The following is a 22,456-nucleotide window of genomic DNA, read 5'->3' on the forward strand; positions in this document are numbered from 1 at the left end:
GCAGAAATACCACATGCTTTTTCCTCTTACATTTTTGCAAATTTAAGGATATGTTGTACTGCCCACTTTTGTTTTTTAGGAGAATGTTCTACCACAGATAAACCATAAAACTGCAACCTTAAATTATTAGATGACCAGAAAAATGCTTCAAAGGCCCAGAGTTCAGGAAGCGAAATTGATGTATGCAACTCCTAAGTAGGAAACACTGGGTGATTTGAGTCGTTCCTCTGACATGCACTGTAGACGCTGCTTCTTTTAAAATAATTTTTTAATATTATGCATTTGATAATCTCGTTTACCCTTCATGAAAATTTTATGGCACGGTTGCACGCATGCAGAGATAGATTTAGAGCCATAAACTGTTTTCATTCTGCTTATCTAATTCTCATTGACACCTATGTATATTAAGCAGCAGATGTAGGGCAGCTTGAGATGGATTCTTCTCTCCCTGACACTGGTATAAATTTGAGTTGCTCCCACGACTCGATGAGAGCAGACTCCCTAATACCTAATGCTTAGGTGGTGCCCGACGCATATTTCTTGTTGAAAGGCAAAGGCTCGAGGTTAATTTATGTGTCCCCTGTCCAGGCGAGAACGGGAGTCGGGTGTCTTAACCCAGCTCCGTGAAATGTGGGGAAGCTTCTAGGAAAGAAGTTTTCAAAGGCCCCGGGGCTGCGACTTGGTCACCCCGGGCTTGTCGTTAACACCCCACTTTGCCCTTGCAGATATGCCCTGTGTGCAAGCGCAGTATAGCCCTTCACCGCCCAGTTCGAATTATGCAGCTCAGACCTACGCGTATGGCTCGGAGTACAGCTCGGAGATCATGAACCCTGACTATGCCAAGCTGACCATGGACCTGAGCAGCACCGAAATCACCGCCACTGCCACCACCTCCCTTCCCAGCTTCAGCACCTTTATGGAGGGTTACTCTGGCAGCTACGAGCTCAAGCCTTCCTGCCTCTACCAAATGCAATCTGCCTCCTCTGGCCAGAGGCCCCTCATAAAGATGGAAGACACCCGGCTCTCCCCCTACCAGCCCTCACTGCCACCCTCCACGGATGAGGGGATGCCCAGCACTTCCATGTACTTCAAGCAATCTCCGCCCTCCACGCCCACCACACCTGGCTTCCCCTCTCACCAGAGCCTGTGGGATGAGCCCCAGCTGCAGCCCACACAGACCTGCCTGCCGCCCGGCCACCTGATGGACGCTGCCCCCATGAAGACCGTGCCTCCGCGCTTCCCCCTCTTCCACTTCAAGCACTCGCCCCCCCATACGCCGTCCGCAGCCGCTCACATGTGCTACGACCCTGCCTCCCTGAGCCTGCCTCTGAGCTCCGACAGACCCGCTGCCAGCCAGGCACCCATGGAGAGCCATTCCTATGGGCTTCACCTGGCCAAAAGACCAGCCACCTTAGCCTTCTCACCGCTCGGCCTCAACGCAGCCACCTCCAGCCTGATGGGCGAGAGCAGCGGCGGCGGCAGCAGCGGCCTCCCATCTCCACCCAGCAGGAGCTCCTCATCTGGGGAAGGCACCTGCGCTGTCTGTGGGGACAATGCCGCCTGCCAGCATTATGGGGTACGGACGTGCGAGGGCTGCAAGGGCTTTTTCAAGGTGAGAGCTCCGCGGTTCATTCCCCTTCCTGCTTCCCCCAGCCTTCCTTCCCTCCCTGCCTGCCTCAGTATGCTCCTGGTCCTTGCCCGGGGGCTCTGGGACCTTGCAATAGAGCTCAGAACCCCCTGGCAGGGCGTGACTGACACCCACCCAAAGTTACTGAAGAAAGCTAAAGCAAGCCTTCCATAGGATAAAAGTGCCAGCCAGTCTCAGCTGAGAAAGGGCCATGGCAGGGAGTTGAGCAGACCATGTCCCCAGTCTGCCGGCATCCCTCAACAGAGCAGGGGTCACCCCTGTCTCACCTATAAACAGCATTTATTCCATAGCGAAACGCACCTGGAGTACATCCAACCTCGGGTTTACTCAGTCACTCATTCCCATTAAACCTTGTTTTAAAGTGCAGAAAGAGATCCAGAAATCATAAAAGTCTGCGTGGCATTTTCGTTGACGGCAGCGCTGCCGTTTGCTGTGCTGGGGCGGTGGGGGTGACGAGGGCTGTAGGGTCAGTGCCAGGAGGAAACCGGTTTAATGCGTGGGGCAAGCCCAAGCCTTTCTGGTTTTATTTGGTTGCTGCCTCATCGTTACTTGGGAGCCCACTGAGTCCCCACCAGTGGAAAGCAGAGCAGTGACTAAGCACTGCACAGGCTCCCGGTGCCTGCCCTGTAACGGAGAAGGCTGTGCAGCTGAGTAGCAGCAACACGAGTAACTTACACAGAGCAGTTTCTTGGTGGAAACTTTGTGCTTGTATTTTTTAAGAATTGGACACCCTTTTTTTTGCCCTTAGACCTGGGTGCTTTGTAATTCCCTATCCACAGACCGAGATGAGATTCCAGTATTATTTTCAGTATGAGCTTGTTTAAGTGGAGAATCTGGGGCAGACTTTTGGTGGGATGGTTCTGGGCAGCAGGTTTAAGTTTTGATACGTTTGGGGTTGATTTGGTGTAATCCCTTCCTGCAAAGACAGCAGCCATGCCCCTCTTCGGGTAAAAGATATGATGGGAACAAAACCTGTCCAAAAATAGTTGGGAGGGGGGAGGGGGGGAGCCTGCAACATTTTTTTTTATCGTAGACGGACGGAGCTGCCGATGTTACTTAATAATAGTCATTTGCCAACATGGTAAAACACACATCTGCTATAAAACTCATTTGTTGTTTAAATACAATTAGAAAAGGAAACACAAATAACCTGTAAATAGCTGCTCTCAACGGGCCCGATCCTGCCCTGCTGGAAATCAATAGCATATCCTTGTCAGGGTGCTGCACCTAGAGCTCATTCTGCAGAAATTAAACAGTTTTCAGCTCCAGAGCACAGTGAACAATGTTTGCTGTGTCTCTCGTATTTACTACGTGGAGGCTGTGATTTGAAAAGGAAGGCAAGTTGTGAAATGGCATTTTTTCCATTAATTTAACTGCAGGGGAAGGTTTAATATCGAATGCTGAGCTGATAAATTTGTTCCTCTTCTGATGTCTTTCCTATTAATGTCTTTCTGCATGTGTGTGTGCTGAGTTATTTATTGATGTATCTTTGATTTTTAAGTATGGAAACACTTAATACATTTTTTGCATCCATGTTTGTTACATTCTGCCAAAGATTACCAGGTTTTTACACATTTTAAATTTATTGTATAGTTTTAGGATCATTTTAGAGCTAATTAAATGCATATAACTACAGTATAATTCTGTGTAATTTTTTTCCCCTAGGTCAGGTTAACTTCCCCTGAGTATTTAACTAAACATATTTTGTGGGGGCTTCTGGTATTTTTATTTTTCTCCCTGATGATTTTAATGGCTAACCAAACCAGTTATTGTGGTATTTGACTAACAATAGCGATAGCAAGAGAAGTACATCGCAGATCATTTTGATTTTATTTTAATAAGGTCAGCAATAATCAAGGGAATGAACCAAGTAGAAAATTGTTCCCAAAGGGATATTAAAAGCGGAGATAATCTAATCCCCAAAGGTAGATGCGATGACCTGGTAATTTCAGATATGATTTTATCATTCAAAGTTGCCTGTCTCCAGAGACTTGCTTCAGAACAATCCTAGATGATTTTCATTGTCAGCAGCTAACACTAATAAAATTGTTTTTCCTGCAGGCTAGTGTGTTAGGAAATTAATTTTATCTAATTATATGAATTGCACTGTCGCTTTTCATGTTGTAATTAAAACACATTGTGTCAGGTTCTAAGTTGTTCAAGAAACGATCAGTTTACTATTTTTGTGTTGCATTTTCGCAGAGAACTGTCCAGAAAAATGCAAAATATGTTTGTCTGGCAAATAAAAACTGTCCAGTGGACAAGAGACGTCGTAACAGATGCCAATACTGCCGGTTTCAAAAGTGTCTCAGCGTCGGCATGGTTAAAGAAGGTAAGGACTACTGCTATTATTATCCCAGACACGGAAATACTACGTTTAACGAGTCTCTTGTCTGTGTGTGTGTGTGTGGACATGGATGCTTTTACAATGTTTTGTGTAGTGACAGGATTCATAACTTGCCCAGAATATGGGCATTTGTGTAAGAATGTATTGATTTCCTTCTCTTCACCCATATTATCATATTTAGACTTTAGACCCCAGAGTTCAAGAGCAGCAAGGTCACAAGAGGATAATTTGACACTGGCCAAAATGTCTCCTTTATTAACTTTGAACGTTGCTCAATAATGCTGTTGTCTTCCCCCTGTTATCTCACCCGGGGCTGCGCTGGACTGTGTGCGTTTTGACATGGGATCTTGTCTCGTTCCCATAAGCTGATTGTAAATTTGCAATTAATTTAAATGGAAACAGGATCAACTCATTAGTCTGGATTCTGCAAATATTTAAGCATGTGAGTAATACCGTGTGAGCAGTCCCACTGCAAATACTAACACGGATAATATCACCTGTACGGCGTGACCGTAGCTTTTTTTTTCTCCAAACGCTTCCAGAAAGCTAAAATTACTCGGAATGAACAGGGCTGCCATTTAAAAGGAGCACCGACCGGCAGCAGGAATGTTAGAACTTGTGTTTCGGTGCCCTCTCAGCAGCGGGGCGCCCGCGCCTGCGCGCACGGGCACGCGTACGCGGGGCGCGCGGGTGTGCCGCGAACAAAAGCGCGCACGCTCGGAGCCCGGCTGGGCTTTCAAGTAGGCAGCAGCTACATTGCTGCCGACGACGACCGTAGGTCTGAGGCGGCTTTGGTATCCCTCGTGTGCCTTCGTGATCAAAGGTGTGGGGAGCGTGTGCTGAAACCGGAGACTGCCCGCACGTTTGCCGGGCTGGCCACCCCTAAGGAAGGCAGGTGTTGCTTCTGATCTGTTGTTTGCCGGTGTCCTCGCGACTGATCCCCTCTTCTCTTTTGCCTAGTTGTCCGTACCGACAGCCTGAAAGGGAGAAGAGGTCGGCTGCCTTCCAAACCAAAGAGCCCCTTACAGCAAGAACCCTCTCAGCCCTCCCCGCCTTCTCCTCCCATCAGCATGATGAACGCCCTCGTTCGAGCTTTAACCGACTCCACGCCCAGGGAGCTTGACTATTCAAGAGTACGTCTGGCTTTTCTTTGCCTGTTTGTTTTCCTCATGGCAGTGATTAGTGAAGTGCATTTCTCACTACCAGCCGGTTTGCTAAAATGAAATGAAACGCCAGCTTTGGATGAGGGTAGAAATTTGTCCAGCCAGCCATGTCTCTTCATGGAAGGCAGACGATGAAGGGAGAAGGAGGTGCAGTAGAAATTAGCCTTAACTATTTGTTCTGAGGATCTCAATCGCAGAGTTATCTGCAATATGTTCCATGGCTGAGCGGAAGCAAAAGTGTGTGGATAAGTAGAGAATTATTCTTGCAAGAGGCAGTACCAAAATGCTAACAACTGCAGTATGACTGATTAATCTGCCAAACTCAGGAGCAGTGTTTGTATGTCCACTGTTTTAACTTTCAGGTTCTGAAGGCTGAAATCTAATAGCACTTTCCTAATAGTCAGATATAAGGGATACAGGAAAGTCACACAGGATGGATAGGGACATTTCTATTGAAATCAGTAGGAATTTTGCCACTATTTAAATGGGACCAGGGTCTGACTTTGGAATTGTCAGCACGAGTATTTCTTTGGTAAAATTCACATTTGTAAAACAAACCTTTAAAACGCAAAATTATAAAAAATTATCTCAGTGAAGCTTTACCAGAGATTATATATTTCTCTACCCTTGTTTTTAATGTATCATATTCAGCATTTAAATATTCATGGAATATTTTGAAAGCTTAAAAAACCTGTTCTATAGCTATTAAATTCCAGCATTGGAATGAATGGCTCGTTAAATACACTTTTTAGGCAGGTTGATAGAGGAAAAGAAAAAAAAATACAACTAAGGAAAAACAAGATCAAATTCCTGCCCCTTAACGAAATATGATTAAATCCGAGACTGTAACATATACAGCTGTACTCAGACAACATCTGCACCGGCCATTTATCACTTGTTGCTAAGTAATATTTAATACCAGAACGTATTTGATTGCAATTATATAAAAATTACATTATTCTATTTTTGAATATAGTTACGTATATAATTTAGCAATTTTAAGCATGCTGTAACATCTTTTCTGAAAGCTAATCTGCAAGTATACAATCATATAATTTTCCAAATTATTATTAAGAACCTAGCTGTTCAGCATCTGACAGCCTTTTAGGGGGAAAACGCATTAGCCATATTTACACGTATTTTAACTTACCCAGAATGTCTCAGGGGGTCATTCTGCAAATACCGAGGTGTGTGACGAGCGGTGCTCTTTGACAGAAATCTGCTGGGTTCCACAGAATTGCAGGCATACAATAGCCCAGGCCATAAAAGCAGTATCTAACCTCATGTATTTATTTATTTATAAAGTTCTTTTGCATCTACCAAAAAAAAAAGAAAAAAAAAAAGAAAAAAAAAAGGATGAAAACTGTGTATTTTTATGTGACTTTTTCCTTTGTCCTGCAGTAATTATTTCTCTTTTAATGAAAACAGCCTGTAGATCTAATTGTTGAACAGTTCTGCTGGACATTACAGGAAGCATATGATTGACAGTAAATTAATTTAGTCTTGGTAGCTAAAAGATTAAGTATGATTGTCTGTTAGGACATATTAATATCCAAGTTTTTCTTCACAACAAAATATGTAATAGTCTGTTACACTCAGCAGTACTGAAAAGACAAAAATAAGCTAAAAGAATCTACTCAGATTAGTATGTATGTGTTTTATAAACCTTATCCTAATTTTGAAAAGTGAAGGGAGATCAGGAACAAATGCTGCATAAAAACTGAGAGTAACTAAATGAAATATGCAGTAAACACACTGCAAAGCTCAAAAAAAAATCATCCCTTTGAAGAATAACCCTGTACCTGTTAAGACTAGCTTACGGCAGGTTCGGTGAGGCCGTGCCCCTGCTGTGCACCACAGACGGGTACTTCTGGAAACCTGGCTTTGGAGTCAGTCCTAACACTCCTGCAGGCACGACCTTAATGTTTAGCATGGTCTTCATGTTTACAGGCAGCAGTATTTTGACCCTCTTAAAAATACCGATAAGAGTCTCATAGACCAACGTGTACCCCTTCCCTCCAAAAAAAACCCCCATGCACACAGAAAGAGCCCAAAACCCAAAAATAAATTCCATAAGCTACGAATATTAAACCAAAACAGATTGGAACCGGTTCCGTTCAGAACATGGCTGCCTTTCATTTCAGCACTGGTTTTAACTTACCAGCCCGCAGCAATGGTATATTTAGGTACTTGGTTTCAAAAAGCAATTGCTAGGAAGAGAATTTGGTTTGTGAACTCCTTAAAGGCCAAGGGCCGTGTTTCGGACTTACACCTGTTTTACTGGTACAATTCCACAAGTTCACACTTCCCAGGTAGGTGAGGTGAGAAACAGACCCTAAGGCTTGTCATTCTCATTCATGCAGAATAGCCACCAACTTAAAACATTGCCTTCTTGGAGGGAGAGTGCAGCATTTAGGTAATAACACCCTCTCTCTCCACCACCCCACCCTCTCTTCCCCAGCTACAAAATTTAATTAATATTGGGGCTTTTGGGAAAAAAAAACAAGGATGGGTTCTCTGTGCAGAGAAGTTACTGTTGGGCTTGTGCAGCTGTAGCAGTTGCTGAAGGTCTGATGAAAGCAGGCAAAGGGCAGAGCTTGGTCACGCTATCAGGCTCCCTCCCCCGCATCAGGCTTCCCGAGTCTCTTTAACTATACCATGCAAGCTAAGGTTGCTTACTTACACATTTGACACCCCTCTCACCCCTTACCCCTGCCCCCAGCCGCGGGTAACAGCCGGGTTTCGTTTAATTCCCAGAGGACACATGAGGGAGGGAGCAAGGCAGAACTTTGTCTTCTGGCTTTCCCCCAGTGTGCCTCCAGTTTGCACGGGGCAGGTTAGGAAATGCAGATCTGAGCTCTCCTGTACCGTGGCCTCCTGACCAAGGGCAGGCTCACCAGATGTCTTGGTCAGAAGTTAGGTCAAATAGCACCTCTTCTCAATGAAATAATCATGGAAAAACATGGATTTTGGTGCCTAAAACAGAATGATACGTATTGTTTATATTCTCATAAGTCTGTTGCAAGTAGATAATATTTTTTAGCTATCCTTTGTAAGTGGTAACTCTTTGTAGAGAGCAGTGGTGTGTTACAGCAGCTAAAAATTGTACAACTCTGTATTATTTTTTACCTTTCCTCTAGAATTGCTCTCGTGGGCTAAACTGTAACAAAAAAAATACAGGTTGTAATTTTTTTAGATGCTTTTAATTTAATTAAGTGCTCCACGTGGGGCATGCCATACTGTAACATTCACAGTTGTGTGACATAATGCAGCGTTCAGCTTCATTAGAAAATGTTAAATCTTTGCCTTACTTTTGCCAAAGGAATGTTTTATAAATAGTGGGAACAAATTAATACATGGCATAATTATGCTGACTTGTGACAAGTTATATTTAGAATGAACTTAGGGTAGTATCTTTTTTCTTTTCCTTTTCCTTCCTCTTCACTGCTCAAAGGATCAAGAACGGGTCTCACCTTAACAGTACCTATGGTGAGGCAGGAGTTTCCATCAGCCTGTTTGGTTTCCCAAGTTAAAAGAAGGACTCATAGCTCAGCCCCTGCACAGCAAAGTGCATCTCTCAGTCTTCAGGAGCTGAAGACCATGAATGGGAAAAGCCCATCTCCTCACACACATGCTGTCTTGGCTTGCTCTACAGCTTCATTTTAAGATGGTCCAGAACATGCAAGATTTCTGAAAAAGCATATGGTCTTTTTCTACCCACTAAATCACCCCAGCGCATCCTGCTGCTTCCCCCGTCTCTTTCCTGTGCAGAAGTGACTTTTGGGTTGCAGTAACCAACTTGGGTGATATCAGCAGCCCACGTGGTATGCCTGTAATAAGGCTGCCAACCCCCTGTTACCAATCTGGAAAGAGATGTGGGTCTTTCTGCTACCACTCTGGCTTGGGAAGTTGCTAGGGAGAAATTTAGGCTGACGAACTGAAGCCCTAACTGCCTGTGGAGAGTTCTTTCCAAAGGGCATGCAAACTTCTTTCAGCCATGGAGACCACTCCAACCTTTCCTTGGCTGAGTCCCAGAGAGGGAGAGTTGGTATGAAGTCTCTCCCAGAAATAACTCGTAAGATGTTTGATGGGGAGGATGGTGTTACAATAAATCCCAAATTATTCAGTCCCTGCTCAGAAAACCAGCCCTTTCCAAGCACAGGACCATACCAAGCTACCAAAGCTCCTGTTGTGTTTTCTACCAGGAGCAAGCGAGCAGCATCCCGGGAGTGACAGGGATCCATCCACTGGTGCGGAAGTAGGAGATAGCAGGGAGGGAGTTGTCAGAGGGTCACGGGGAAGCTGAGCAAGCTGAGGCTGTCGAATGGTTGTCTGGAAGAGTTATGGCTGCATCAGCAGGATAATGGGTTCTCCTGAACCTTAAATGCTCCTATTTGAAGGATAAGAGGTGATAGGGGGCAGCTGTTTCGCCTTCAACCAATTCAGTATTCAAATGAAGCAATGCTGCACGTGTCAGATAAAAGATGATTTATCTTACGTGTCTCTATCACTGTCAGATAAAATGCAGTTTGAGAGGTTTGGAAGAAATCTGTGTTTTGGACACACTGAGACAAATCCATCAATGGGAGAAGCGTTTAATTGTAGTAAGCTAAGCAGTATTCCTCTTCAAGTGTGATGGAAATTATCCTGCCCACCAGTTTCTGTTTCGTACTAGCATCTAGGTACTCATGAAATGTGATATTATGTTTTATTTGTAAATTTTAAGTGATTTCTGTACTTGTGGAAATATTTTTGTCATATATATGTCTGAATAGGAAACGCCCATAGGTAGCAGAAGAGGTTGACAGAGGTAGACCTGCTTATTCTGCCTTGGATAATAATGCCAGCTTTGCCACAGGAGGAAGTGTTGTCAGGCGGGTAATGCCGCGTGTTTCTCAGAGTGCCCTGAAATGCGTGTAACGTGTCTTTCTGTGGCTTTCATTGTAGTACTGTTCCACTGATCAGGCTGCTGCAGGCACAGATGCAGAACATGTACAACAGTTCTATAATCTTCTGACTGCCTCCATTGACATAACTAGAGGCTGGGCAGAAAAAATCCCAGGATTTACTGACCTCCCCAAAGAAGATCAGACATTACTCATAGAATCAGCTTTTTTGGAGCTGTTTGTACTAAGACTCTCCATCAGGTAACTATTTATTTCATTTCCTCTTAAGCTGATGCAAAAAACCTCTCATTTCAGTATTTGTAAGGAATAAGTGTGGTGCTAATGTTGAACACTGTCAATTGTACGAGAACCCCCTCCCCCAAACATCAGCACTGTCTGCGTCCGAAGGATACTGTATTTACTTTGTTTAATGCTACAAAGAAAACAAGGGAGTGATTTAAAAAGAGCGTATAGGTCTTGCTAATGTGCTGCTTTTTATTTGGCACACCCCATCCTCTACTTCCATAGTCACTGAAATTGATCCTTGGGTACTATTGGAGCATGTTTGCTTCATACCTAGTATAGTAAAAAGCTTCAGTATGAAACCTTTCTCCTTTCTCCCCCTTCCCCCCTCCCTGTCCCAGTCTTCTGTGCATGCACATTTTTTGTCACCTGTTTTTGAAAGGGATGAAGAAGATTTAAAATCTTGGTCAGATTGTTTTTCTTCTTAATACCAAGTCATTTAATAGAGTGAGATGCTATTTGTCAGTCTAGCACTAGTTAAGACACTTTACCAAAAACACTTTCAGGGGCTGGGAAAATTCTAGACTGGTGATTTGAATTATACCCTTGTTTCTTTAGGTTGAAAATGAGCTTTGCATGTGTTTTTTTTTTTTAACAAGGACATTGTCAGTGGGGAGGGGAAGGAGAGGAGAGCTTGGCTGTAATATCTCTCTGGCACACAGGTTTTCATATGAAGGAGTTTATGATGTCATGTGCATTGTGCTGCATTATTGCATGCATTTCCCATTGTTTTTTTCCATATCAGTTTTTATGATCTGAAAAAAAAATGCAGATGAGACTAGGTAAACGCTGAGAGTTACAGAATCTCTTCTTTCCCCATTTTTTGGTAGTTTTATATTTCAGAATCCACTCGCTTAGTATTCCTTTGGTTCAAACATACAGTATTTAATGTAAAATGTCTTCTCTGTTTATGCCTTTGGGCAGGACCAAAATCTTAACTAATTAGACAGTCTACACCACATGCTACAGCTAACCTCAGGCTTATAACTCTACCAAGTAAGCAATCATAGAAGCTTGTTTGTTGTACTTTGGCCCCAAGGGAGAAGCGTATTGTCAAACGTGAATGCCCACATATGTCTCAGGATAATATGCCTTGGATTTTAAATGACAGACACTTCAATACTGGTTATGCATTTCGCTGTAAAGTAGAAGATGCATTTATAATTTTTTCAATTGTTTTTATTTGAGGTCTGATACTGCTGAGGATAAGTTTGTATTCTGCAATGGACTTGTGCTTCATAGACTTCAGTGCCTTCGTGGATTTGGGGAGTGGCTCGACTCTATTAAAGACTTTTCCTTAAACTTAAAGAGCCTTAACCTTGATATCCCAGCCTTAGCAAGTTTATCAGCTCTAACTATGATTACAGGTAAGTGTCTCTTTCTTAATCGAAAGCTTCAGACTCCAGCGCTTTGCTTTAATCTCGATTTGAGCAATTTCAGTTAACTTTGCTATATTCAGGGTGAAGTGAGTATGATTTTTAAGCATCATAATGACCGTATGAAAATTGTGAACTAACATTAGGCCATAAGATGCCCCCTGTTAAAATGTAATCTAACTGTCTGATTCTTCATGGTGTCATTGTTCTCTTGGAATAGCCTCTAAAAAGCAATCTGCTTCCAAGCAAGTTGTGTAGCTCCTACAAAAAACATTCAAAATCCTTGTCAGATTCCCAGAAAAGCCTAATGAAATGACCAGTGCTAGGTCTCCTGTGTAGGAATACTAATACCAGGGTAGCTCGAGAGCTAGAAGCCATATAGCTAGCGTAGCTCACCTCTCATCAAGATCGCTAGACAAGGAGTGCTTCTCTCAGGCAGGCAGGCTGCTTTTGGTAGCCAAACTACTGTAGGTATTCTGTGTGCTGCTTTCTTGAGAAAGAAAATTGGAGAAGAGCAAGGAAAAAATATCTTCCCCAGTTGTATACAAAAGCTTTTGGGTGCCTATGTGACCGTATCACCCCTTCTGCCTGCTGGGGCGAACAGCGGGAAACTAATGTCAGAATCTGCCAAAATCTGTCCTGTAATTACAAAACAGGCGAGAGTAACCCTATAAAGTGTGGTCTTCTCATTCCTCAAACATCAAAGCTCCTTGAAATACACACTACATATCTCAGGCTTCTTGCAGCTGAGGAGGCATGGCTGATGGAAGGAGGAAGGGTTGGGAGTAAGGGTGTCTGACAGCTGCACAGATGAAGTCTGAGCAGCGGTCATCTCTACTGAGAGCCTCATGCTTGTTTCGGGGCAGCTGAGAGCATAGAGGGGCAGCTGTGTCATCAGTGGGAGACAAGGCTTCAGCGTGCCTTAAGCTGGATCTTCCCAGGGATGCTCTAAGCTCCACGGGGATGGATATTGATTTCTTCCTGCATTTCAAGCATCCACCAGTTTGCAGGCGGTGGCCCTCGACAATATCAGCTGCAATCTTCGTTTTACCTAGGGATGAGATGATGCTAAGGAAGCACTGAGGTAAAAAGCTTAATGGCAAATGCAAAAACTATACATTGGCCAATTCCTGAGGACATTTGTAGGGGCCAAGACTTTGGCTTCAGAGTTTCCATGGCAGGCTTCCTTCCCGCACTTGGGTGAAGGGTTAATGTATACACCTTCTAGCATCAACTGCCTGCTTCTTCAGAAAAGCATTTTCATGGTGTTAGCTTTGGGGGTGTTTTTTTCTGTAGTTGGAAAGGGCATGGACTCTCGTTCCTCTTACAAAACGCTTACGCTGAGAATAACTCGATGGAGTTGCTTTGTCCTGTACGAAAAGATTTTCAAAATGAGTGATGTGTTGAAGTGAGAAGGAACATTCCCAACTTACTTTTTCTTTTACTCCTATGTATAAACACCCGCTGACGTGTTCGCGCCTGCTGACGTGTTTGTGTTATAAATACATCTAACTGCGTATGTATATACACACCTATATACATATACAGTGTATCTATGTACCTGTTTACAGATCAATAAATCAAGGGCAGGTGCTATTTCCCTCTTATTTACATACAGGTATATATGCTTACATATATGTATGTATATAGCACAAGTCATTGATGTAGAGTATTTGCTGTATATCAGAAATGTCTTTTTGAGATAGACACAGATAGCTTGTTCTTGATTATCTTCCTGGCGACCGAGAGGATGTGGGTCGATGAGCAGGATCCCCAGCAAGATGTCTAAGTGAAGGTAGGAAAAAACTACTCGATAGGAATGAAAGTTTGGGGTTTTTTTCTCTCCTTACAAACCCACACACTGTTTTAACATGATAGTTCTTTGTTCAGTCAGACACTATTTGATTGCCTTCACATAAAGAGTCAAAGCTGTCCCGTGGCTGGCTCAGGCCCTAAGATATCTAATAGAAATAGCTTTTAATTGATAACACCCCACGTTTCTTCCTTTCCTTGATAAGAATCCTTTCAGGAGCTGGATCTATTGTGCTGATCTTCCTAAAGTTTCTAAACAAATGGAAGTAACTGTTGCCTTTAAAAGGAGAGCATTTCTGTCCAGAAAGTAATTCTGAAGCTTTTCTTGATTTTCTCACCTGTATGAGATAGTGCTTAAAATTAATGCAGTTTTCTGCCTATTCTTTTGTTTCATGAGGCTGGTACATCTCCACCAATTTGCTCTTAAGGATGGAGTATTCTTTCATGCGATCTAAATTAGACTGCAGCTCCCGTGCCTAGTCATTTATATTCGCAGGTTTCAGATCTCCAAGGGTAGCCAGCTAACTTAGGGACCCAGCCAGAAATCTGCTCGCCTAAAAAATGGGTAGCATTGTGTAATGATGAGCAACATTAAAAAAACAAAACTGAAAGCGGAAATCAGTTAATTACTGCTCAGAGAGCACTACAATGGTGCAAAATGCTGGTGGACAGGGTTCTCTTGAGACTTCCTCAGCGATAGGGCGTTGGGATTTTATATTCAGGAAAGCCTTGAGCTTTGCCTCTGGTATCGTATCGCATGAGAAAGGGCTTCTCATCTTCTCCCTACAGTTTCGAGTATGACAGGCCACATGCTGGTTTTCAGCTAGTCCCACCAAAAGAGAAGACATAACAAAGATACACTGTGGAAATCTGGAATCTGTCTAACACCACTTTTAAGCATTGTTTTGAGGCTTAGTTTAGATTTAGGTGAGTGTATTAGGTGCCATTCTTTATTTCTGGAGAAGGGACTCTTCTCTCTTGTAATGAACTGTTGGAGGCAATAAGTAGTTAGCAAACCCTGGGTCAAGCCCTTTTAGTGAGTCAGAGCAAGAGAAGGTGACCTTTTCCAGGAACATAGGATATCCGACTATTGAGTATCACTGTCTTTTGTGTTGAGGCCATTTGACCTATTTCACGTGCTTCAGAATGGCTGCTGTGCATGACGATTTGGGGACAAGCTGATGCTCAGACCCACGACCCAGTCTCTGGTCTGATTCCAACAGGAAGGGAATGTGACTGTGAATCTCCCATGTCCTAGATGGATATCCATGTCTTTGGACTGTGGGATAGGAAGGAGCAGGAAGGCTCTGTTTTGTGAATCTAATTGTTTGCTTTCATCAGTGACACTGCAAAACCGAAATGTTGGCTTAAGCAAAATTATCTTTGTTGTTACACAAATCTCTCCAGCTCTTATTTTGCATTAGTCAACTTTTCATGACTTGATGGTTCAACCAAAAAAAAAAAAATAAAAAAGAAAACCAGCCCAGTGTTGTTTTAATACTGTACAGCATCTTAGGTAGCACCAGATTCAAGACTTGTGTCTCAGGGTAAAGAAAAACACTCCTGGGAGTGATGATCTGTTTGTTGTTCTTGATTTCATGAGTGCTCTCCATAGCCCACACAAAGATGTGCTCTTAGGAAACAAACCCCCTTGTACTCTAGTCGCTGGCAGTAGTGCTGAAGGAGAAAGGTAAGAGGAGTTGCTACTCTATCACCTATTCTCTGTTCTGCAAGAGTGACAGGGAGAACCAACATCTCTCTCCCAAGGAAGGATGAGGGAGTAAATGTAAAAATTGCCATTTTTAGGCTGAAAGATATTCTACCATTCCCAATGTCCCAAGACACTGAAGGCTGTTGTCTTATTTTGGGATGTCAAACTGGCTCCCTAGTAACAGCCCCAGTAGTTCCTGTGTCCTGTAACTAACCCTGCTGACTTGTTTGGAGCTACAGAGCTCCATGTCCTATCTCAACAACGGCTGCAGGTCACAGCCATGGTTATAGGCATAGATGTTCATTCATTCTGTGTAGTAATTTTTGAAGAGGAGACCTAGTGAGTATCACAATACTTGCCAATTCACTGCTTGCTTTCAGTAAAACTAACGGTATGCACAACATAAAATAAACAGGAAAAGACTTAGTAATATTTTGCACTGTATAATCCATTAGAAAGTCCATATATTTGTGCTTTTTCTGTTTATTTTATGTTTCCTGGGAATTTGTAGAATGTTACCTAGAAGGAAAATGAGCTAAAGAAGAGCTCCAACATGGAAAGAAAATGCTGGTCATCTTGGGGCAACTTCAGTCCTTAGTCCCACATGGATGATTTCTAGCAGTTCAGTGCATGGATCCAAAGTGTTCCTACACAACCACTCCATGCTGGACTGGATAGTGTTGAGGATGAAGCTTTGCAGAGTAGACCAGATATCAGCTCAGCCTATTCTTGCAAATACTTCCTTAACTTCCAAAAAAACCACTTATACTACTCATCTTTGCAGTTTTTCTAACAGACTCAAAATATGAAACTCCAAAGTAGATCATCTCAGGGACACACTCTTAATTTAGCCTCAAATTTCTGCCTGCTCTAAAACAGCTAGTGTTTTCTCTCTCTCTTGTTGATTCTGTTTTCCTCTCTGCCTCTTTCTTTCTCTATCCACATCAAAATATTATTGTTTTGCCCACTTGACACTCTCAGTGGGGTGCTGCCGAGCACAGAGCATTCTAGTCTTCATTCAGCCAAGCTCTTTGGACATATGTTTTATTTTAAGTGTGCTACAGGCCAGCCCAGAACCACTGTATATGATGGGCTTATTCACACTCTTAATGCTTTGTTAAACCAGCACCAAAACATTGAAGAACATTGTGATGTTTCAATTAATTATGAGTTTGTTTTTGTCTTCCTGCTGTTGGGCTTCCTGTTCCAGTTTACAAACACAATTTTTAGCATCACCAGTCATACCAAGAAATAGTAAGGAGTCCTGTCGGGCCTAAAAGGGCCTGGCTGCTGCAGTTCCCTTCCAAACTTGAATTTGTCCAACTTCCCTGTGGAAGGGAGGCTCACCTACTCTTCAGCAGCAGATATCCTTCAGTCCTGTTGCCAGGATTCTCCAGAGTGGGTGCTTCGTGTGCTGCTGGGTCTACATACAAGCAGGTGGCAGACTGGAGGAGTGTAGGAGAGCCAGTTATAAAAAAAAACCCCAAACCCTCCAGATTGCATTGTCTGCCTTCCCCCCGCCACTTTGCTGAGGGAAACACTGTCAGCCTGAAAGTGAAGTACTCACTCCTCCTTCTCCCCTCCCACCCTTTTGCTGAGGCAAGAACTCTTTCCTCCTACAGCGATCAGCAGTCTCTGCGTTACGTTGGGGTTTTCTTAAAGGAAGGGGCAAACTTTGATGTCCTGTGTGGTCATTTGGTTCACCTGACTTCAAGTACCTAGCACAGCTGATGGAGAATACAGGGCACCTCCAGAAGATAATTCACGCACCTAAAATGTTCTAAAAATGCTTATCCTTCCTCTTATGTTAGGAGCAGCTTGAGAAGCCTTGCACCCTTTGCTTGGGCACCCTTGTGAAGTGGCTGAGAGTTAGGCCGGGCGAATATGGGATGAATTGCAGCAGGATAGGACTCTTGGATCTGCTGAGTGGCAGTCTTGCTGTGTAGCAGAGTGTGCATGAGACAAGTGGAAAACCGTAGGCAACTGAGCCTTGGGCATTTGAGTTGCAGAAGGGGAAGAGAAAAATCTGATGGCTCTATTGAAACCAAGGAAATCAAGAGGCCTACTTCAAGTCTGCAGTGTAAATCTGTTGCCTTTCCGATTGGACTGATACCTCAGAATTACTGAAGTCTTAACACTGACCCACCCTGACACAGAGCACCGAGCTCAAGGATCTTTGAGCTTCTCAAGGTCTTTGAAAAGCTAGTGCTCTTTGAGAGGTGTTTCTCGTAAAGGTGGCACTCGGTCTGCCAAGCCCTGCCATGATTACCCCCCGTGTCGGAGATCGGGGAAGGAAGGACTAGCACAGCTGGTGTCAGGGTTTCCTGCTCTTTCACTTTCTTCCTATCAAGTTTTTGCTGATCAGCGTAATTATAGCACGGAATCGCATTGAGATTCCTGGGAAAAGGAGAAAGGTGCAAAAAAATCGCTGCGTTCAGTTTGCCAGGATGAGCTGCTAAATTTGCAGAGCTTTAGAGGCAAGACTTCCGATGAATCATTTTGACAGGCTTATGGAGAGCATCTTTGCCATAAATCACCATTTTTCTTGCAAGAATCAATGGCATCCTAAAACATGAGGCTGAGAAATCCTATATTCACTTCACCCAGTGCCTTTTTAATTGTCATTATAAGAAAGTCCGAATACAATAATATTTACACACCTCCTCGATCAGTTAGAGAAAATCTATTGGTTTTGACTAGCTGTCCTTCTTGGGATAAATCTTGGCCTTATTCCCGTGTGGATAAGAACATCCTGTGGAAGATGGCGAATGATCAGAGGCCATCAGATTCAGCGCCAGTGCACACGCTTGCTACAGGTGCCTCTTTAGTTTGGGTGAGAAAGACTGTGGGTTCTCCTTTGCCCAGATAAGACTGGTCATGTGGAAAAGGCAAGAAAATATGTTTCCTGTTATTTGAACCCTTAACTACTCAATTAAAATCTTTGAGAAATTTCGACCCAAGATTCCTCAAGTCTCCCTAAGAGATGAGTTGTTTCTTATACTAGTACATCCCCCAGAAACCAGTTGGATGCTAACAGCTGGGACTGTGATGGCAGTGCCAGCGCACACAGTGCCCTTTACTCGTGGAAGGGCTTCCACATCAATGGCTTTGACTTTCTGTGGGCCCGTGAGGGATGCCCTTGGGTATTGGAGACTGAAAGCCCCCTCTTCCAGTGAGGCATTTCTGGCTGTGAGGAATTATCTTTGCGGAGATTTGCAAGTAGCACAGGCCATTGCATGGTTCGTGCAGGAGAGGACAGCCTGGTTTATCGGAGACTGCTTTAATACTGTAGCACCAGAGAGCCACTTAAGGACGGAGTATGTCATAATTCTGAATTGTCAGGATTTTGTTATTTAAAGCAAGGCTATGAGTATTATAATCTTTGTGAGTCTTGTGTTTTGCATCGGTGTGTTTCATGGCTGGCCACACAACTTGTTCATGAAGCCTTCTGAATTTGACGGTGTAAGACAAAGACTGTTTAGTTCTGGCTGGAAATGTTAGCAACGTAGCCATGTGCTCCAGAGCCAGAGATAATATTCCATGCTCTGCAGCAAGGTACACACCTACCACCAAGGCATTGATTTAAAAATACGCCCTGCTAATTTGTAGTCAGGTTTTGGATCCATTCTAGTATTTCAGCTCCCTAGACCTATAAAGATACCTTCATTTACGCAGCCAGGAAACAATCTCAAAACAGATTAAAAGATGGGAACTCTTCAAAGACTGCAAGATTAATTTAATGTCCTGCAGATTCTCTCAGTAGGCTGGTGGTAAAAAAAAAAAAGCAAACCGGCACCCTACAGCTTTTCAAATCTGTATAAAATATTTATCCACTGAGATTTTTAATGGCAGAATCTGCCTAAGTATTTACTCTCAGTGACCTGTATAGTTAAGGCTTACATAATTACACTCTACACCATTTACTGGAAAGGCTTTAAATATTCATTGACTCCTCGTGTTTTAATGTAAACAAGGCACTTAGAATACCTAGGGCTTTTAATTCCTGCAAGGTGAAAAAAAGATGTCTGAAGCAGATGTTACTGCTCGGATGAGTGTTGCTCTGAAGCAATGGGGCAGATTGATGGTACTTTAAATGATCAGAGCACAGTAGCTTTCTGGCCAGAGATGTACATGTCTGCCTGGCTCTGATTCTGATCCCAAACTAGTGTTCTTCGGGAGCTAGGTCTACCTGAGTAAATAAAAGTTGAAAAAAGTGTGAAACTGGTGAATATCAGTGGAAAATCAGCCCTTTACATTTCTGACTGCCTTCATTGAATCCCATCCGTTTTATTGGTTTGTCAAGAACATCTGGCCAAAACAGGCAGCAAGGGCAGGTCGGGAGGAGTTTATATACACACGCCTGGGCAGACATCTCGCCTGCTTCTGGTAGTAAAGAGAACTGTACTCTTTTCACTCTTTGTTAGGGGACGGACAGAGAAAATGTCTATTGCCTGCTCCTCCTGGAGTAGGGGAACAAGACTTGGGGGCAACAGGCACAGTCTGGCATGTGGCTGCCAGGGGTGGGGGAGATGCCGGGACAGGCAGGTGGCTTCACATGCATCAAACACAAGAACTGCTGGAATTGCTCCTTGCCCGCTGCTGTCACTGGTTCTCTATGTCTAGTTGGTTAAATTGAAGTAAATCTGCATTTTCTTTGACTTTCCTATCCAGTATCAATCTATTTCTCATGTAAATGAGTGTGACTTTGCTATTAAGCTCATTCTTACTGAGATGCGAATCTCAAAGTCAAAGGCAAATCAAAACATCACAAACTTCTTTGTTCTGAAATGTTATATGAATTTATCCACTACATCCTGATAGCAAACAGCACAACATTGTCTTTCCCCATGTGCCAGTAAAGAGCCTGCTTTTAACGAACCACGAATCTGATTCATTCTACTTGTGCTTCAAGAACTGTGGATGCATTTAATGTGGTTGTAGCATTTCAAAAGGCAATTCGAAGGGCGACAAGCCCCAGCTCCCCTTCCTTTGAGGAACGCTGAGGTTTTGGTGACAGATAACACAGCTGCCTTCTCACTTTAAGGCACTGCTCACTCAAAGCAAGATAGTTAACTTCCAGGCTTCTTTTATCCTAGACCTTTTCAAGATGAATAAACTAAAAAGCAGCAGCTGATCAAAATAACAAAGGGTGGTAAGGTGCCTTTAGTTTCTTATAAGAGCGTCTGCAAATTCCTGGTGGAATTCTAGGCCTGGCGCTGATGGAGCTGGCTAAGGATATCGATCGCCACTTGAATTCACTGAATAAATAATGGTTGCCATAGTTATTGAGCATTCACAACTGGTGGGGAAGCACGGAAATCTCCCAAACACCTCCTGTGATAGTTTTGCTGGAAAATCAGCCAATTAATTCTGTCTCATATCATGAAAATTATGGGAGATAGGCAGGATGCTTGGACTCCTCGTAGTAAAATTTCAATCGTAATTGAGCATCTCTGCCGCCTATTTTAGCAGCTGAAGAGAAAAGGGCACTTTTGTCTGGCAGAAAGGTTAACTGACATCGTATAACCCCAACTGTTCTGAGAAATCGTACACTTTCAAAGCAATTTTTTGCTTTGAGTATCAGAGCATGGATTTGGGTTGCACGGAAGAAAACGAGTTCTCTCCATTTGCGGCGGGGATGCTGACGTGGTGGGGTGTTTTTTTTCTCCTCTCCCTTTGCAGAACGACATGGATTAAAAGAACCAAAGAAAGTGGAAGAGCTATGCAACAAGATCACGAGCAGTTTGAAAGATCACTTAACTTTCAGTTGCCAAAACAAAGGACAACCGCTTGAGTCTGCAGAGCCGAAGGTACTGGGTGTTCTGGCTGACTTGCGTTCTCTCTGCACACTGGGACTGCAGCGCATCTTTTACCTGAAACTGGAAGATCTGGTGCCGGCCCCTTCTATTATCGACAGGCTGTTTCTGGACACCTTACCCTTCTGAGTCAAACCACCCTCCTGAAAGGCAAATGCCCACCAGAGCAGGCAAACGGATCGTGACTTACAGCTAACATTTCTGCCCTCACCTAACAGAAAAGCAGCTCCGAGTCTAAAATGAGGTCTTTTCTGGCGCTTTGTCCTTACAACCTGAGGCCTGAAACTTACTGGCTTACTGGTTTGGGGTTGTGTTCTTTGTTTTCTTTTGTGTGATTTGGGTTTTTTAAATGGCTAATATGGCACTTTTGGACAATGCTATCCCAGCAGCAGTAAAAAAGGTTAACATGACTGTTTTAAATCTGTTGTTTAACACCTCGTGGCGTACGAGGGGTAAAATTGTAGAAGCTGTGTTTGAAAACAAGGACAGCAAATAGTTGTTTGCCAGGGTAGTATGTGTTTTGTGAGGATACCTTTAGCATACTTCCTGCATCAAGGGCACATACATCAGCACAATCGAAACAAAAAATTCACTTTTTTAGCAAAGTACATTCAATTGAACATTTCATACAAATCGAATATAGCAAAATGACAATGGCTGTTAGCTCCCATGTTCAAGTGCAATTTTTTAAAGTGCTGTCTTACTAAGTCTTGTTTATTAACTAATTTATTTTACTATGAAAACAAACGGAAGAAATCAAGTGAGAAAAATCACGTGCACTAACTTACCTGACAGAGTTTTCCAAACTTGATTCCATGTAGCGCGACTTACTGACGAAAATGTATGTGGAAGACACGGGAGCAGCTGTGGCTCAGCCGCTCCTTAGCTAAGGAAACCCGAGTAAGTAGTGATTGGAGCACACAGGGTCAGCATCAGGGGTAGTTCAGTTTTAGACTTCTAACAGAAGCGGCTAGTTAGTAAACGGACGGCAGATGGTTTTCAAGAACAAGCAAGTCTTGTAAAATAGTCTGAATGTAAGTGCTAGGAAGGATATAGTGGGCTGCGTTTAAACATTCCGTGTTCGTACTCCTTTTTGTATGTTTATACTGTTGATGCCATATTAATATGAGATAATTTGTTGCATAGTGTCTTTATTTGTATAAATGTTCGTATGCATGGTATATTGTAATGGCTTTGCCTGTATTTATTGCAATGACTGCCAGCTCATGGGAGCCCTGTTACAGACGATAACTAAATGGGGTGTTCACACTGACTCAGATACACCGGTTGGAAAACTATATACATATATATAACGTGTATATATATATATGTATATACCTATATTTGTGTGCGCGTGTGTGTGTGTGCGCGTGTCTTTTTATTAACCATTTGTA

General features: G+C 43.2%; 1 protein-coding gene across 1 annotated transcript; it reads left to right on the forward strand.

Annotated features, from left to right (window-relative positions):
* The first annotated feature begins 725 nt into the window (after positions 1 to 725).
* Positions 726 to 21,308, forward strand: NR4A3 (nuclear receptor subfamily 4 group A member 3). The gene is made up of 6 exons (XM_084279809.1): positions 726 to 1,612; positions 3,851 to 3,980; positions 4,956 to 5,128; positions 10,106 to 10,305; positions 11,536 to 11,714; positions 20,929 to 21,308. The coding sequence occupies exons 1-6, from the start codon at positions 728 to 730 to the stop codon at positions 21,189 to 21,191; spliced, it is 1,830 nt and encodes a 609-aa protein (XP_084135935.1). The 5' UTR covers positions 726 to 727; the 3' UTR covers positions 21,192 to 21,308.
* The last annotated feature ends 1,148 nt before the right edge of the window (positions 21,309 to 22,456 follow it).

This window comes from Gallinula chloropus (genome assembly GCF_964237585.1).
Source record: "Gallinula chloropus genome assembly, chromosome: 2".
Taxonomy (NCBI): Eukaryota; Metazoa; Chordata; class Aves; order Gruiformes; family Rallidae; genus Gallinula; species Gallinula chloropus.